We start from the raw sequence: 19,259 nt of genomic DNA, 5'->3' as shown, positions 1-19,259 counted from the left end.
TGAAGTCCATTCAGTTGGTCTTAGAGGCTGCACGGAAGAGAATGACCGATCCAGGCAGTGGGGAGTGGTCTTTGGTTAAAAGAATATTTTGAATCACAACTATTTGATACAGGTTTTTTGCCTTGTTTTATTTTAGCAAGAGCAGGTTGAGCCCAAATTATGGTTTTAGATCATTTTTTATAGACAGAGTCTTCTCACAACTCTGACAGGAAAAAGTAATTTTTCTCCCGCTGAGATAGCTGCTTCTGAAAAATGTAAGGATCTTGGTGGCAGTATGTCTCTAGAGAAAGAATGTTTAATGGATCGTTTGACTCTCTCAGCCAACAGGGCGTCTCTCCATGCTCCATCACATAGGATCTTGGCTGGCCAACTGTGCAGAACAAAGCGGCAGCGTGGAAAGACTCATCTCAGGACTCATCTCAGTCCAAATGCCTTATTTTGCAGGTAAATAAATGGAGGCCCTGAGCAGAGAAAGGCCTCGTCAGAGGTCACACAGCCGCTCAAGGGAAGAGCCAGGGCTAAGGCCCAAGTCTGACTCCTGGGGTGCTGGCCCCGACCAAGCAGCAATCACGCCCTCCTGATGGGCTGTGTAAACCTGCTTCCTGAAGACTTTAGATAGGTTCAGGGGTCTAAGGCCTCTGTCCTGTCTCACATCTCTCACCCCAAAGGTGGCTGCAGTGATGATTCTAAAAGGAGCAGGTAGTTTAGGGTGGGGTCTCTGTGTGCCAAGGCAGTCTGCAGAGTGGCCTATCCAGAACTCTGGCCCAGCCCCTCTTTGTGTGGAGGGGGGAGGGGCTGGAGGCTGAGATGGGAGAGGTGGCTTAGCAGAGGCTGGGTGAAGACACAGAAGAGGAGTGCCCCATCCCCACCCTTGTTCCTATGCCTAGTATTTAACATGCCCTAGAGAACTGTTGAAATCCTCTTTGTTTGCTATGCTTTCAGCACTTTCCATGATATGGAGGTGTCAGGAATCTGAGCGTAACAGAAAACTAAATTACGATTAAAATAATCAATAAGAACCTCAGCTAAGAGGACTGAAGGAGATGAAGTGTGTATAGATGGCTCCTCAGCAGAGCACGGGATGACTGGGGCTGGACGTAGGAGTCAATCTTTAAAGACAGAAATGCAAAGTGAGAAGCCGCAAGAAAAGGAGAAAGGGGAAAGGAGGGGCAAAGGGAAGGGCCCAATGGACATGAGAAGAGGTGAGAGACATGGGAACCACTAAGCGTGGTGTTGCCATCCTACCCAAGGAGCAGAGAGAAGTGGCAGAAAGGCCCTGAGGGGGAGAGAGAAGACCAGTTGCTAGAGCCTCACAGCGCTCTGGGGCACCTGCGTGTGCAGGGAAGGCGGGTACAGCCCTCCACCAAAGCAGGTGGCCGTGGATGCTAATCAAAATGTTGCCATTGAGTTATCTAAAGGCTAAACTGGGATCAACAAACTTTTCCTGTGTGGGGTGTGGGTCCAGTAGTATTTTAAACTCTGTGGGCCATACAGTGACAACTCTGCTTTTGCAGCACAGTAGCTACCATAGGCAATACCTAAATGAATAAGCTGGCTGTGTTCCGGTGAAGCTTTATTTATAAAGACAATGTGCTCTGTCTACTAAGGCGGGAAAATAAGCTCTATTTTATATTAGGAGCTATTTGATTGCTAGAAATTTAACCTAGTTAAGCCAGTATAAGTAAAGTCACATTTCCTGGGTAGGTTTTTGTTTTGTTTTATTTTGTTTTTTGTTGTTGTTGTTGTGGAGATTTTTAAATATTCAGCTATCAACTAACTTTTTAGACATCCAAAAGGGAAACAAAATTCAGGACCAAGTCCAGAAAGTCAAGGAGATAAACAAACTGCTTTTTCTACTTCAGGTGGAGCCACTTGTCCTCTCCATTCATTCTCTGTCTTTCTCTTTCTCTCTCTCCCTTCCCCCTGTCCCTCCCACTTTCTGTTCCTCCCTCTTAATGGATTCTCCCTGCTTAAGTATCAGTGCAAAAAGTTACTGAAGGTAGTTAGACCAGTCCAGTTCTGACTCTATGTAAACTTCTAGTTCAAGCACCCACCAGCTTCTAATTGGGTCTTTCAGTGTCCTTTATTTCAAATAATTGGTAGAAAGTATCTAATTGGCTCAGCATGACTTAGGTGTTCACCCTTGTCCAATCAGCTATGGCCAATGGGGACCGGTACCTGTGGTAAGCTAATAAGGCCAGAGTAGGAAGTGGATGGAGGGGGAAAGACCACAATAATTTGCATTGAAAGCAGAAAAGCCAGCATTTGTGCAGCCTGTCACTACCAGAACCAATTAGTAGAGACAAGGATTGAATCTTTATGGATGCTTTATTCAGATGCTGGTGATCTGAGAAGACGGCAGGTTAGGCACCCTTAAAAACTGTCTTAACAACTCATCTCAAGCCGACTATTTTATAAGGGGAAAAAAGGGTATGTAAGGGGGCTGGGAAAAAGGTTAATGAGATAAGAGTTACAGTCCAGAGGCGATTTTCCTAGTACTTCTTTATCTGTGGACCAACCAACAATTCTTTATCTGCTTCCTGGAAGTTTTCTCCCTGGAACACAGTGGCTCAGACGCCGTCTCCATTGCTTGCGGATCCCCCTGGTGGCACAAAAGCTGAATTGCTTGTCAATCTCCTGGTGTCACATCGGCATGCATTCCAGTCCCTGGAATAACAGCTTTACACGTGCATTAATCACTTAAGCCTATCAACTGAAGCCAAAATCTTTAACTTTTGGGGTCCCCTATCAGTATTCATTCTGCTATATGGAAAATTCTACATACTCACACTTCCATGATACCATACAATTAGTACAGAAGTGAAGTCATTTTGGAGAGTAATGTCAGATTTAGCAATTTTTTGACTCACAAATTCTGAGTTAAATGACACAGTAATTATGGTCCTGGGTATATATAGCTCAGGGAAATTCTCAGACTGATCAGTAAGGGAACATACCTGCAAATGTTCACTTCCCTACTAACTGTGGTGTTAGGAAGCTGGGGCCAGTCTAGATGTCATGACTGGAAAGCACACTGGGGATTCAGAGGTGGGAGGCATAATTTAGAATCCACATTGCCACACGGATAGCTAAAAGGCATGGGGATGGGAGAAAAGATAAGAAACACTCTGTGATCTCATAAACCATACACCCTTATTGTAAACTTAAAATACATGCATAGAGAGCATACATTCTGCAGGAATACATCCAAACAAAATGATATCTATCAAAACATATCAGGGACTCCTGACTGTGATGGACTAGCTTGTAATAAACCAACCTTTCCACCAAGAACAACTATACATTCTGGATAAAATGTATGTTTAAATGTGACTTTATGTAGAACAAGCGTCTTTATAAATGTAATTGGGGACCTCAGCAGATGAGCTCACCCTGGATCATCTGGGTATGCCCTTAACCCGTTGACAGAAGTCCTCACGAAATACAGGAGAGGAGAAGACAAGGAGAGGAAAAGGCCACGTGGAGGTGGACACCGGGACGGGCGCTGGGCTGCCACAAGCTGAAGGGTGCCTGGGGCCACCAGAAGCTAGAAGAGACAAGGCAGGATTCTCCCCTAGATAGTTCAAAGGGAGTCTGGCCCTGCAGGAAACTTCATTTCAGACCTCTGGCCTGTAGAGATAATAGAGAATGCACTTCTGTTATTTTAAGCCACCTGGTTTGCTAGGGCAGCCTTAGGAACCCAATACAGCACTGTTACCATTTCCTAAACAGTGCAAAAACTTTGTTATTTTCTCCATCATACACTTTTTTCTAACTTATAAGTTTCCACCCTTAGACAGCAAAACGTTACTGTTTTACATTTGAATTCTTCATATATGTTAAACTCAACAAGACTTTTATTTAAAAAATTACCCAACTTGCTAGATGAAAAAATAGCATGTTGTTGTTTTAATTCACATTCCTTGGGTAACATAATTGAACAGTTGTTTATTTTCCTTTGTGAAATGCCTTTCATATTTGTCACTTTTCCTATTGGGTTCATTAGCATTTTCTTTTTTTAAATTTTATTTATTTTTTAAAGAGAGGGGAAAGGAGGGAGAAAAAGAGGGAGAAAAACATTGGTCGGCTGCCTTCTGCACACCCCCAGCCAGGCACCTGGCCTACAACCCAGACATGTGCCCCCACAGGGAATTGAACTACGACCCTTTGGTTCACAGGCTGATGCTCAATCCACTGAGCCGCACCAGCTGGGGCACTTTCTTGATTTGTAAAAATTCTTCATATGTAAGAGAGCAATCCCTTTGTCATATAGATATAGATATAAATATATAAATTTCTTTTACTATGTTTTATTTTAATTTTGTTTATGGCAGGGTTTGTTTTTGGCATACATACTTTAATTTCTTTAGTACTTTTGTGATTTTGTTCATTGCTTTTTAGCTAGTAAAGTCCTCCCCATTCCAGAGATATCATAGATAGGTACTCACTTGCATTTTCTTCTAATTTTTAACAAAATAAAATTTTTAACTTTTTCACTCATTAATCTACATGAAATGTAATTAGGAGAGGTAGAAAACTCTTTTGACTCATTAGACTAAAAGCTTTACCTAAAGTCTTTAAGATGGAACTGCATGATTTAGGTGTTGAAGATGGTATTTCAAACACTAAATAAGACAGAGAACAAGTTATGAATGGAATTACAGGGCACAAGAGAATTCAACTCTGGTGTTAGGACTGATGACTGAGCTTGTCTGTCAACTCACTGAACGCTTAGCCAAAGATTGTCATCCACAGCAATGGCGCTGAAGCTGCAACCAGACTCTACTTCCCGGGTGGTATCATTCTGCCCTGTAGGTCTGATAGGAGAAAAAAGAAAAAAAAAAAGGCCGCCCAACTTTGAGTTTCTAGAGAATGATAAGCAGTGTCGGGGGTCAAAACCTCTTTCTCCCACTGCTCCAAAGGGCCAGGACTCTGGAGTGATGGGACCATCCACGCTGAGCCTTGGGTTTGCAGTCAGAGGACAGTGTCAGGCTTTGCAAACAGCTGCATCAGCATCCAGCTTGCCAAAGGTCAAGCCTGGGTCACCAGCCCTAACAAAGCTCAGAGCTCAGTTCAGGCGCTAGGGTCGGCATGGAGCCCTGGCCCAGGTTCTTTTCTAGGATGTAAGGAAGGGACATCTCTGAGAATAGAGAGAAAGACAGGGAGAGGCTGTGAAGACAGACAAGAGCACACCGGAGTTTGTATGGCTGATAGCATGCTGAGCACCCACTCACAAGCTGGGCAATCTTGGGCAAGTGACCCACTTTCTCTGAGGCCCAATATTATTGTCTGAAACCAAGGTGCCTTGGACACGATGGCCTCTAAGGTCCCTTCCAGTGCTGGCACTCTCTGATGCTGCAACCGAACCAACCCCCCGGCAGAGCCAGCTGGCTCCCTGGACAGAGAAGGTGGCTCCTGTGTGGAGAGGAAGGCAGTCACAAATGGTCACAGGCCCCTGGAGTCAAGTGCAATTTGCAAAACTCAGACAGGTTGGTTTTCACATGCACACTGCATGGTGTGGAAAGTTCTGCTGTTTTGGTACCAGCTAGTTTAGTGACACCTGTCACACACTGATTAAATAACTCAGCAACAAAAGAGAATGTTATCTGTTGTCAGCCGTTTCAGGAATAAAGTGGATGTGCACTCACAGTGGCGGAAATGTGATTTATCACCATGTTATGAAACGTATTATTTAGCTGTCATTACCTTCTGCCATTGTTTTCATAAGAACCTTTGTTTAAAATATTTGCAAAATGCAAATTTAACACACTTCCAGTGAAAGAAAGAATGCTGTCTCATGATTATTTGCTTTGTGTTCACATTAATAATGGCAATAAAAACATCCTGGGGGCAATTATTCTTTAAAAAAATTTTTTGAGAGATTTTATTTCTTTATTTTTAGAGAGGGGGGAGGGAGGGAGAAAGAGAGGGTGAAAAACACTGATGCCAACCAGTAGCCTCTCATCCTCATATGTTCCCAACCAGGCACTTGGCCCACAACCCAGGCATGTGCTCTGACTGGGAATCAAACTTGTGGCCTTTCAGTTTGCAGGCTAGTACTCAGGACACTGAGCCACATCAACCAGGGCAGCAATTATTCTTTTAATACAAGGCTCACTTGTATATTACAGTAACACCCTATTACCAGACACTATAATCATTTTTGGATTTGGTTACACTGTGACTTGACCTGTCGCACTCACAGGCTTCTAGGACACGGCTGTCACTTCTACACTCCAACGGCCTGCATCTCATTGACCCTTTTTCCCCAATACAACATGCCCCAGCCAGTAAGGAACACACTCAGAGAATTCCCTTAGTGACTGTAGGGCCTTCTCCTCCTGTCCTTCCATCTGCATGTCTGTATTCACATGTGTTCTTCCAGCCACTAGGCTGGCTGGGAAAGTTACCTTGGCTGGTAGTGGACACCTCTGGAGTTGATCCTAACAAATTCCTTCTTGTAACTGCACTTCTTTAGAAAATAACCCAGATCTGCAGAGAATCTTTGAACACAAACTATTGCCGGGTATGTAGGATATTCTCATAGCGAACGAGCCCTGGCAAATCACAGGGACTCCCAGGAACATGGGGGTGCGTGTGTGTGTGTGTGTGTGTGTGTGTGTGTGTGTGTGTGTGAGAGAGAGAGAGAGAGACAGAGACGAGGAGAAGCAGAGAATGCATGCGTGTGTTTTTGTTTGTTTTTCTGTGCAAGAAATCTGGCTTGGGGGAAGCAGAAATGATATGATTAATGTTAATGTCATTCTGCTCAGGTATTCCTAGATTTTAAGGTGCTCTTTGAAAATTAAAAATTGACATTGTATAGCAAATATGGAGATCTCAGTTTCAGTCCAGTGGAGGAAAACACTGGGTACAACACTGATTTGGATTACTGTTTTGAAGATAAATTTTCACTATGTATAAAAATTATTATAAGATAATGTGTTATATTCATATTATTTTCAGAGCAGCAGCCAAAGCTATTGAAATGGCACTTTTTAAGATTTGATTACCAAAAACAGATAATATATGTAAAATATTTTAGGGGTTCAATAGAGGGAAACTTGAAAAGCAAAATGTACTTAAGCCCATAAATTTTTGACTAGGTAAATTTCAACATTTACATAGTCTTCTTAATAACAACAGTAACAGCAGTAATAATAGTAGCTAAGGCATATACAATACTACCGTGTGCCAGGCACTATTTTGACTTTATATAGTAACCCATTTAATCGTTACAGCAACCCTGGAAGGTAGTTACTGTTATGACTCCCCAGTGCACAGACAAGAATTTGCCCAAGGTTTCACAGCTCGTTAAAAAGTCAGAAGATACTGTAAGTTACTGTGTACTGTAACATACTGTCCTTCTTCTCCATCTTCCTTTTCACTTCACCCTTAAGTGCAGGAGCGTTCATCCAATTGGCCCACCTATTAAGTGCCTGATTACATACTCTGCTCCCACTCCCGCCCAGCTGGAGTAGAGCCTTGCTTCTTGCGTGGAGGCCTGGCCAGCTCCTTCTGGACATCCCCCGTGGAAACGAGGTCCCGACTAATCGGCCCCTGGGTCTCTCGCTCTCTCCTTTCATTCTGATTTTCTTCCCTCCAGATCTGAAAGTTTGATGTTGAGTTGGCTTGTGTTATAACCATCAATGGCAAGATCTGAGACCTGGGACCTGGGTTTGAGAACTGAGGGCTTAAATTGGGCAAAGTAGGTCAAGCTTTGGACTGAGTCTCTTCACATCTGCCTGGTTTAAGGGAAAAGGATAGATCATATGACACAGCCCAGCTTCCAAGCTTCCATATGTGACAAAGCTACAGCAAACTTCCACAACTAGTACTTTTGACTGGATGTTGTCCCCCACTATTACCTTAAAGGACTTAATGAGATTGTGGGTAGAATTCAGATATTTCTGGATCCTCTGACCACAGTCACTTAGCACTTTTTTCCCCAATTTTTCCCACACAATTTTAACAACGTATCCAGCAACACAGGCTTGGGATTATTTGTCTGTGGAGAAGAGTTCGTACCATGTCTTTTCAGTTCTCTGCTCCTGTGTGACCAGGGGCAAAGTCTGACTGAGGTTGGAAAATCAGGCTCCTTTTTGGAACGGCACTTCCTTTCTACTCACCTCAAGTCTTGACTGTTCTATGCCGCATTCTGCCAGATGAACACAACAGCTCATAACATGTTTTATTATAGGACCATAAACCTCTGTCTAGTCTTAAATAATTGAAAATTTGGGGTTGAATCTTGCAAATCTCTTCTCTGTCTGTAACTGGATGTTCCGTTCGAGAGGGCAAAGATAACGTATTTGTTCCTGAAGCCATGAGTGGTAAAATCTCCTCAAATTCATCCATTTCTGATTTGCCTTTTTTCCTGAGCACTCAGGAATTTGACACTCCCCACTCCCTTGTGGACAGGCAGGGCTATGTGAGTAACTCTGCCCAATGGGCTAGAAGTGAAATTGTTGATTGTGGGCCAAAGCATTTCATAGCTGACGGTAGACCCTCCAGGGCTCCTTTTCCCTGCCCCAGTGATTATGAAGAAGATGGATGCCTATATTGCTGCATAGAGAACAGTTGTTGGCCAGAGAGTGCAGTTAAAATTGTACAAGTGAAACCTCTTTGTTGTGTGAAGCCACTATGATATTGGGGGGTTGTTTGTTACTGCCACATAACTTATTTTGACTAATAAGCCTTATCATACTGGAACCGTGCATTTTAATTCCATTTAGTATTATCTGTAATAGCTCTTATTTTACTATGATTCTTTCTCTGACCTCTGTAGAGTTACTACAATTCTATTGAGGTATAATTGACATATAATGAATTATACATATTTAAAGTGTACAATTTGATGTGTTTTGACATATTTATACATCCATGAAGTCATCATCACAATTAAGATAATGAACTTATCCATCACCTCCCAAAATTTCCTTGTGCTCCTTGGTAATCTCTGCATCTCTCTCTTTCCCATCCTTCTTCTCCCTGTTCCAAGGACTGATGTGTTGTCACTATACATTTTCAATAATTTTATATAAGTAGAATCTTACAGTATATAGTCTTTTTTTGCCTGGCTTCTTTGACTTAGCATAATTATGGGGAGATTCATGCATGCTGTTGCATGTATCAATAGTTCATTCCTTTTAATTTTCAAGTAGCATTCTTTTGTATGGATGTATCACAATTTATTTATTCATTTACTTGTTGATGGACATTTGAGTTATTTTCAGTTTTTGGCTATTACAAGTAAAACTGCAATGAACATTTGTGGACAAATGTCTTTTCATGGACAAATGCTTTAATTTCTCTTGCGTAAATATTTAGGAGTGGAATGGCTAGATCATGTGGTTAGAGTAAGTTTATCTGTTTAAGAAACCACCAACCTATTTTCTAAAGTGTTTGTACCATTTTCTATTCCTACCATGAACATATAAAAATTCCAATTGCTCTACATCCTTGCAATGCTTGGTATGGTCTGACCTTTAATTTTGATTAAATGATTACACTCTCCCAAGTTCACAGCTTTGTTCCCAATGTTGTCAACTTAGGTTCTTGATACTTCTTGCAACAGTCTCTTAACTGGCAGTCCTCCTTCACATAAGTCGCGGTTGTCAGGTAGGAGCTCTGTGAACTTCCTCCCACCACCTATACACTTAGCTCTGTCAGTGCCAATCATTCCCGCCCTGCCTCCTGTCAAAGCTGAGGAGCTGTGTCGGCGCCTCCTCCTGTCTCTGCCCCCCTTGTCCACCTAACACTGGGCCCTGGGCCCCATTCTCATCCTGTGAAGCCTCACTCTGTCAGGCATCTTTTTTCCTCTATCTTCCACTTTTCCACTTGTATAGCACTTGTTCCTCAGTCTAATAATAGATTTACTTCTTGCCCATCTCTTAAAAACAAAACAAAGACTATCTTGTGACCTTGTGTTTTCCTCAAGCTACCTCCTTCCATTTCAAGTTAAATTTATTGGGAGGAAAAAAATGGAAAATTTCCATTTTCTCCTCAATCCACTGCAATCTAGCTTTCATCCTGCTCTTTATTGAAGCAGCTGTCACATAGGTCTCCAGTACGTCTACCATGTTCCTAAATCTAATACTTTCCAAAATCTCTTTTACTTGACCTCTGGGCAGCCTTTACGCACTTGATCACTTCCTTCTTAAAACTTTTTTCCTCTTGACTTTCCGAGGCTCTTTCTGGATGCTCCTCCTTGGTCTCCTTTTCCTCTTTTGCCTACCCTCACTGTATTCTAGCTATTATTGTCTCCAGACTGTGACTTTGCCTTGCTCATTCTCTTCAGTGGCTTCACTTCCACCTGAAGTTACTGAAATTATGTCTCCATTCCAGCCATCCTTGTGAGCTCCAAAGCCACAGAGCGAGCTGCCTTCATTTGGATATCCCACAGATCCTGACATTTAATACATAGAAAACTTGATTCAAATCCTCTTCAAATCTGCCTCTCTGCTGATATTCTTATCTCAATGAACATAGAATTGGGTGGCCAATCCAATGTCCTTGACTCCTAACCTGTTCCTCAACCCCCACCATCACTCACGTACTCAGAGGCTCTCTACTTTTTCGAGAGCTTGAGTCCAACTCCTTCTCTCCACCCCTTCTCTCCCTCTACGCTGAGGCCGATACTGCCTCTCACTTGGAGTGCTGCAACTGGCTTCAGAAGAGTCTCTTGGTTTCCAGTCTTTCCCACCTGCGGTTCACCCCCAGCCCAGCTCTTTGCGAACTGACTCCTGCCTACCTCTTCAGACTTATCTCCTGCTGCTTCTTCTCTTGGCTTAAAATCTTATATATTCTCATAATACTGAATGGCCTGTCTTTCTCTGAATGGGCCATGCTTTTGTGCTTCATGTTGTCCCCTTGGCCTTATAAATTTCTTTTGTTCTTCTAGACTCAGCTCAGTATTGTTTCCTTAGTGGAGTCTTCCATAGAGTTTCCTTGGTTTTCCTTGGGATCCTTAACACTCTGTGTATGTATTTGTTATGGCACTTTTCATCAGCATTGCTCTCAGAGCTGTAGCTGTTACCTTATATGGCAAAAGAGACTTTGCATATGTGATTAAGTTAAGGATCTTGAAATGGGGAGGTTATTCTGGGTTATTTTGGCAGGCCTTAAATGTGATCACAAGTATCCTTATAAAATGCAGATGGCCCTGTCTGGTGTGGCTCAGTTGGTCGGAGTATTGTCCAGTAGACCAAGAGTTTGCAGGTTGGATTCTAGTTCAGGGCACATGTCCAGGTTGTGGGTTGAATCACCTGGTCAGGGCATGTACAAGAGGGCAGCTAATAGATGTTTCTCTCTTAGTCTCCTTTCCTCTCTCGCTAAAGAAATGAAAAAATGTCCTTGGGTGAGGAATGAATGAAGGAATGAATGAGAAAGAAAGAAGGATGTGGAGGGAGATTTGACTATAGAATAGGGCAATGTAACTACTTAAACAAGAATACGCAATGCTGGCTTTAAAGACTGAGGAAGGGTTCACTGGCCAAAGAATGCAATTAAAATCTGAAAAAAAAACAAGAAACAAATTATCCTCCCTCTAGAGCCTCCAAAGAGGGTGTAGTCCTGCTGACACCTTGATTTCAGCCCAGTGAAATTATTTCAAACTTGTAATCTTCATAACTTTAAGAGAATAAATGCTTATTCTTTTAAGCTACCAGCTTGTGGTTATTTGTTACAGCAGCAGTAGGAAACTCATACCTGGTACCAACCAAGGCCCTGCCCTGGGCCTCTTCCAGCTGTGCTCCTTCTCTTGGGTGAAGAGTTGATGCCCTCACTTCTAAACTAGGCACCAGGTACCCAGGACTCTGGAATTCCTCACTCAAGAAATTATTATTCAAGGCCTATTTACAGGGCTTAAATACCTCTTCCTTAAGTCTGTCTCTTTTTTCTTCAAAAATCTTTTTACCTTTACTATGTCTAAATTTTCTACTGTGCTTTAAATACAAAAATATGTGTTAGGCTGGATGCACAGGTACTAAAAATGTATTAATTGTTGTCTGTGAATAAATTACTTCCATTCTGGTTTATTTGTAGCAAAGTTTGCTTTTAGTCTCACATGATCATACAATGATATAAGAACGGCAGGGCCCATGTCTGTCTTTTTTGAGATAGACTGCACTGCTTATGCCTGCATTTGAAGGGTAGTGAAGGGAGCAGGTCTTTATGGGGGTGACCCACTGCATAGACAACAGACTGAAGGGCACAAGAACTGAAGCCAGGAGACCAGAGGGAAGACAACTACAGTAATTCAGGCCAGAGGCGATGATAGTGATGGAGATGGTGAGAAGTGGCTAGACTCTGCATATATTCTGAAAGTTAAGGCAAAGGGTTTTACTGACAGTTTTGATGGGAGGTATGTGAGAAAGAAAAGTAAGTATGATTGCAAGTTTTCTGGCCTGAACAACCAGAAAAATGACATTGTCATTAACTAAGATGATAGTGAAGGGAGAAAAGAGATGGGTTTTTGGGTAAAGATAAGTGGCTCAACTTTAAGTATGTTACATTTGGGATGTCCGTTCGATAGCAAAGGGGGCAGGCAGTTAGATGTTTGAGTGAATCTTATCTTTCTCAAAGACTGACTATATGCTTCTATATAGTTTCTAGAATAGGATCTTGAAGTAAGAGATTCTTAATATTTGATTCGTCAAATGAATATGTGACATTCCTCCATAAAAATGTTTCAAGATCTATATATGGTTTTATACTCTACCATTATTAGGTTGGTTAATGTCAAACCTATTGACGTTACACAGCCTGGTCAACTGTGTAAGCCAGGAATATTAACAACCTGGTTGTTTAATATCTTTTGTTCTTGGTTCTCTCAAACATTTTAACTAGGGCTGATATTGATTATTAATACCAACTGAATTGAAGTCAGATTCATGGTCTCTGTGTTATTAACCTAGTGTTAAACTTAATTTACTGATAGCAAGAATTTTTCTCTATATTTATAAAATGTGTAGTAATATCGATTTTTTTATTCCATTTCTAAAATTATATTATTTCCCACCCTCCACATGTCTGGAAGAATTTACAGCCAGAGCTTTGCTATTTCAGTCTGCTTGAGAGCATTCTGGACACTAACAGGGCTTGAGACAGTGTCTGATGATGCTGAATAGTCCTTGAAGGCTAGTTATTTAGAAAATGTTAATTTGAGAAATGAGAAATAATGCTGATTTTTCTGGCTCCACACCTACAGACACTATAAAACTATATGTCTACAAAACTTAGTGTCTTATATGGTTTTAAAAAGGTCACGGCTCTGATGAAAGATGTTGGAGACTAGATTGCTAATGTATTTTCACTTGCACCTTCTACAGTCAAGCTTTTCTTTCCTCCCCTCACTACCCTGAAGTTTCCTTTGTCAAGTTCACCAATGACACACACATTTAAAAACCTGTAGTCATTGTTTTTAATCCTCATTTTACTTATTCTCTCAGCAGCATTTGGCCCAGTTGACTAATCCCTCCCAAAACACTTCCTCTCCTTTATTTTGAATGCTTGTGCTGTGTTGGTGTGATGGTTAATTTTATATGTCAACTTGACTGGACCACCGGGTGCCCAGATGTTTGGTCAAGTCTTCTGGGTATGTCTGCGAGGGTGCTGCGTGTATTTTTCTAAGGCCTAAGACCAGTAACTGCTTGTTATTGTGTGTGTATTTCTTCACAGGGGCTCATAGCACACACGTCTCATTTGTCTCCAACCAGTAAGAAACAGAAGCAGGGAACCATTTAACTACGATTCACATCCATTGGTGGAATGGGATGTTTCATCTTTGAGGGTCTTAATGCCTTGTGTTTTGAAGATAAGAGTGCCTGAGATGGGGCTGCTGGGTATGCCTTCGTTTGCCTCGTGAACACACTCTATCTTGGAATCCTGCCTTGGAAGAATTTATTTATTTTATAAGTCTGTGCATTTTGCTACAGGGCCTGGCCAGCAATAATATACTCAATAAAAATCTTCAACATTTAAAATTCTTTGCAGACTGAAAAAAAAATGACAGCCAAAAATTGTGATTTCAGAATTCACACGTGCACACAGTAAGATGTAAGAATGGTTTCAGACATCCCCTGGAGCTTGTATTCCAAACCCAGTAACTAAGGGAATAGATTAATATGCACTAACACCACTAATCTTTTAATGTTCTGTGAACTGTTAACATGAATAAATTATTCCCTTCCCACCATTATCTGAATTAGGTATTTCCGTGACCATTTATGAAAAATATGCAAATGCATATGATTTTTTTTATCCTCACCTGAGGATATATTTCTTGATTTGAGAGAGAGAGGTCAGAGAGAAACATTAATTGGTTGCCTCCCATAGGCCCCCAGCCAGGGGTTTGAACTTGCAACTTAGGTATGTGCTGTGACCAGGGATTGAATCTGCAAACTTTTTGGTGCACAGGATGACGCTCCAACTAACTGAGCTAATCGGTCAGGGCCATATGATTTTTTTTATAATAAGATTTTCATAGGAGGGAGATGCTACACAGTAAACTTTTAAAGTAAATGTATTAATATTTCAGCTCGCAAATAATAGTTCTATAGTCAGTCAGATGCCCAAAATTACATTTTATGTGTTTATTTGTGTACAAAATATGTTGTAATTTACTGATGCATATGCAGAAAATATTCTGTCACATACAACAAAAAATACACCTTTCACTCCCCTTCCCCTGCCCTTGAAAATGGCAACACTGTTTTGGCAGTTCAGCAGCTAAAAATGAAATGCTATAATTAAGCAGTATTGGAATGTGTTCACTTGACAAATGCAATGTACAGTTTGAGTATACAACCACGTCTTTGTTAGTTTTTTTCACAGACCCGAAAATTTCCACATCCTGAACACCTCCAGAAGATACAAATAATTTGTATATATATGTACACATGTATACACTGTATATGTAAAGTGCCACCAAACTTCTTCGTCCTTGTGAGTTTGTTGTATGTTTATTTTCTCTTTCTTTTCAAAGTCAGATCTCACTACCGGGATCTCAGAGTTCATCAGCAGGCACCGAGCAGCTCACCATGGGCTGGCCTGTTGGGAGTGTGGTGTTGGTGAGGGGACAGAGAGAGCCTTCAGACCTCACTGGGAGACCTGGAGCGGAAGGGCACTTTGGACTGGAAACAGCCACAGAACAGGAGCCACAGGGCACGCTGGATCTCTTGGTTGCGGAAGGCATAGATAATAGGATTGATCATGGAGTTGTAGGTGGCTGGCAACAGGGTGGCGTACGTGTAGACAGCCGGGTCCTCGCGGCTGCCCACAACACAGTATATGGCAAAGGGCAGCCAGCTGATACCGAAAGTACCCAGCACCACCGCCAGGGTACCCACGCCCTTTCTGGTGGCTGCAAGGTGGGGTGGCGCCAGGCAGTGCTGCTGCAGCGCGATCTGGTGCGCATGGCGCCAGACCACCTGGCAGATGCGCACGTACAGGTGCAACATGATGCCAAAGACCGCAAAGAAGGTTGCAGAGAGCAGCGCCACGTGGCTGCGCGTCAGAGGGTGCACCACGCTACAGGAGGTACGCTCTGCCAGGCAGTTCCAGCCGAGCACAGGCAGCAGCCCGAGGCCTAGGGAGACCGTCCAGGTGGCGGCGAGCAGAAGGTGCACGCCCAACAGGGTCCGCCGCGAGTAGTAGGTGAGCGCGTTGTAGAGGGACAGGTAGCGGTCCACTGTTATGGCCAGCAAGCTGCTGACCGAGGCAGCAAAGGAGGACACAAGGAAGCCCACCGTGAGCAGACTCACTGTCTCCGAGGGCACCACGTACTGGAACACGAAGTGCAAGATGAGTCCGCAGCCCGCCAGCAGGTCGGCGGTGGCCAAGCTGCCCACCAGGACAAACATGGGCGTGCGCAGCGCCGGAGTGGACGCGATGAGCACCACTACCAGCGCATTTTCCCCTGCAATCACTGTCCCCGACACGCAGAGCAGCACGTCCCATGGATTCACCGCGGACAGTAGCAGCCCAGGCGGCCCAGCGGGCATCTGCGAAGACAGCTCCAGTGACGCATTAGCCACGCCCCCGCCTCCCAGCGCCGCCGCGGCAGGATGTCCCCATTCACTGGTGTCCCGTGCCGCTGCCGCTGTGGCCGCTGCTGCCGCTCCCTCGGCAGCCACTGCCACCACCTGGGACTCGTTGAGGGAAGAGGCACTCGCGTTCATCGCGGCCGGACACTGTACCCTGTGTGGAGAGGGACAGCAAGCATCAGGTGTGCAGTTCAAGCTGCCAGGGAACTTCCCGGGCACAAGTGTTCCTCTCCTATTGCCCATCCCACCCTGGACCCCATAGCGGGGGGAGGAAGCAGTGATTAAATGAGAGCCAAAAATAAATACCTGTTGAAAGTGAGTGAGTGAAATGTACACGGGTGCTCTCAACAGATTTCTGAGTTTTTGCAGATGCACACACGGACAATATGCACTCACATGCCCACAGATCTATCCTGTCAGGGTGACTGCGTCTACACTCGCATCCCTCTGCACTGATCTAGGGGTGTGAACCTGGGCGAGTCCCGCTCGGGCTCCTGCAGGCGGGATCTGGGTGTTCTCTTAAACTGGGCAGCGGCGTCGCTGTCCGCGGTGCTGAAAGCTAAGTTACTGCGTGCAGAGCCCAGCGGTAACTGGAAGCCGCAGAAACACCTTGAAAGAAGGCTTGGGGGAACAGAAGTTGAGTACACCTAACGGGAAGGTGTAGGGTCAAGCTTGGCTCCATTTCTCCGGCTACGGAAAGGACTCCTCCCCTGGCCATACTTCACCCCTTCCCTACTCCACACCCTCAAAGTTCCTCTCGGGGACCCAGCTGCTCACCTGGGGAGTCAGGGCTTCAGAAAGTCTACGATCATGAGCGCTGTGGCGGGACGCCAGGCTGCGTCCCCGGTGCGGATAGAGCCGGTGCCTGCGAAGCGGCCGGGGACAGAACGGAGAGGAGCGCCGGGCACCAGCGGTTGTGCAGAAGCCAAGGAGAGTGAGGGACAAGTCAGTGGCAGAAAAGGCGGCTACGAGCAGCGCGCCCGCTGCAGACTGACAGGCAGGGTGCAGTGACGTCAGGCTCCTGGTTCAGCCTTCGCTCTCCTCACCCGCCCAGCACTACCACCCTCTTCCCTGTCTCCCCACCCTCAAACGAGGTCTCTGAGGGTTCAAGGAGGGAGGAGGAGCGAGAACGGTTGCCTTTACTCTGGAGCCTCCAGGAATGGGATGGGGGAAATAGAAGAAAAAGAAAAAAAGAATGAAGAAGACTCGGAGGTCAAGCGAGGAGGGTGAGCTGGGAGGGAAGGCTTGAAGGATGAGTAGTACTGGCCAGGCCGAAAAGCCCAAGCTCAAAGGTCGCCGCGGGAGCCAGGTCGAATATGAAGCCCTGGAGAAGCGGGGAGTCTGGGGCTGGGACGCCTGAAGGCAGAGTTGCTACCTTGAAAAAAACAAAAAAAGTACTGTTTTGGGGACAGGAATGAACTGGCGAGAAGGGTGGAGGGATGAGCTCTTTTTTAAAGGATGTTGGTAAAACAGTGTGTTGAGTAGAGTCAGAGGAGGTATGAAGAGCTGTGGAGAAGAGAGAGAAGATGAGACATTTGAGGGAAACTCTTTTCTTTTGAAGCTTACCTGTGTAATTCCTCTTTTTCTCCCTCCATTCCTTTCTCTCTCTCTCCCACTATTTCTTGAACTCTACACAACAGATTTCACCATGATCTTCCCAGAGGATTGTTCCCTAATTTTGGTAGCTGATATAGTGCCCTTGAAACTTGCTCTTTAATTAAAGACCAGGTCTGTGTCTTGTTAGAAAATAAGAAAACAGCAAAATGTGATTTACTTTGCTGGCAACAGACTTTGCCCTATTAATTAGTACCTATAAAACAAATGGCAGGATGAAAATAGTGGTAACTCAGCTGCACCAGACTACAGTCGGCAAGAGTTTTATTTTCAGCTGCAATAAATCACCTTTTTCAGTTTAAGGTGTTTTGTTTAGTAAAATACAGATATTGGACTTCTTTTTTTTAATCATTCAGAATCTTCAATAGCTGTACTTGGGCAAAAGCTAAAATAGTTGGCTCCCTCTAAGGCTCTAAAGTACATAGTCACACATTGGCATGAGGGCATTATACTGAGGACAGAACTGTGATTTTCAGGGGCCACGTGCCCCGGGCAAAGTGAAAATAGACAACATTTGTTATTGATTTTTCTCCCACTTCTTCATGAATCTCCTCTCTCCCCTTCTGGCTTCACTTTGCCCCTAGCCCCAGCGGTCCCCAAAGGAAAAAACATGCTCAGACCATCTACAGGCTCAGGTGGGAGGTGAAATTTGACCCTAGCCTGCTCCCTCTAAACATGGCCCCCAACTCCAGACGAGTCCTGTCCTCCTCCTTCAATGTAGCTGAACTTAACTAGAGGAAAGAGGAAAGCTGTAGAACTACTCAATTCTTTGCAGCAATAGCCAGTGTTGGACCATAAATTGAGTTAACATACAGTATCTCCATTTGGAGAGTTTATAAAATTCTCACACCACCATTTTCATGAATCCTCAAATTGGCTGAAATCCTAAGCTTCTGAAAAGATCCACTCAAATCTCAATAAAAGATCATCATTTAAAAGCCAAGAATGTTATTCTCAGGGAACTGTCAAACCACTATAATAACATGTTAATCACCAATTTTTCAAACAATCAAATAAAGGCCTCAGGGAAGGAGAATCCTCCTTGATGTCTAAATGTGCTACATTTTTCTCATGCCACAATGCAGCAGAAAGTGTGGAACTAAAACTGAACAAGCAGAGATCCTGTGTTTTGGACGTCCTGAGGCTTTTACCATTGCCAAGATGCATTTTTCAGTGGCTTCGGGAGGACAATACATGTAGAATCATATTGGTTGAGGGTTTTTAGACTGTCTTTGCATCATGCCAGTCTGTGATTACCTCTCTCAGAGGCTAGACTGGAGCATGAGAACAGACAGGGTGCCTACTTTCAAACTCCGCCTTATCTCCCCCATGCCCACCTGTCTCTGGGAGGCAGAAGATGGGAAAGAAGAAAAGAGGGTGGTTCATTGGTTATGGATGGGTATTAGATTAACTTCATTGCTGCTCTGCTCACAGCTCATCACAAGTACCTACCCTTACAGTGGTCTCCTAGATTGTTTTACTATGGTTCCACCTGTGAACCATATGACATTTTCTACCCCAAGCCTAGAATTTGGGAGAAAATTGACCCTCAACCTAAGTCTAGACAAGGCCAGCCATCCTTTGCTGATGACCAAATTCCCT

The 19,259-nt window shown here is 43.9% G+C and overlaps 1 protein-coding gene across 1 annotated transcript; it reads right to left on the bottom strand.

Annotated features, from left to right (window-relative positions):
* Positions 1 to 15,089: 15,089 nt before the first annotated feature.
* GPR6 (G protein-coupled receptor 6) lies at positions 15,090 to 16,253 on the bottom strand. Its single transcript, XM_054568888.1, has one exon. It carries the CDS (start codon positions 16,176 to 16,178, stop codon positions 15,090 to 15,092), a length of 1,089 nt encoding a protein of 362 aa, XP_054424863.1. The 5' UTR covers positions 16,179 to 16,253.
* Positions 16,254 to 19,259: the final 3,006 nt, after the last annotated feature.

Source organism: Pteronotus mesoamericanus, unplaced genomic scaffold (assembly GCF_021234165.1).
Source record: "Pteronotus mesoamericanus isolate MK-2021 breed Mesoamerican mustached bat unplaced genomic scaffold, CSHL_Meso_final contig_20, whole genome shotgun sequence".
Lineage (NCBI taxonomy): Eukaryota > Metazoa > Chordata > Mammalia > Chiroptera > Mormoopidae > Pteronotus > Pteronotus mesoamericanus.
This window is presented reverse-complemented; position numbering and strand designations above follow the sequence as displayed.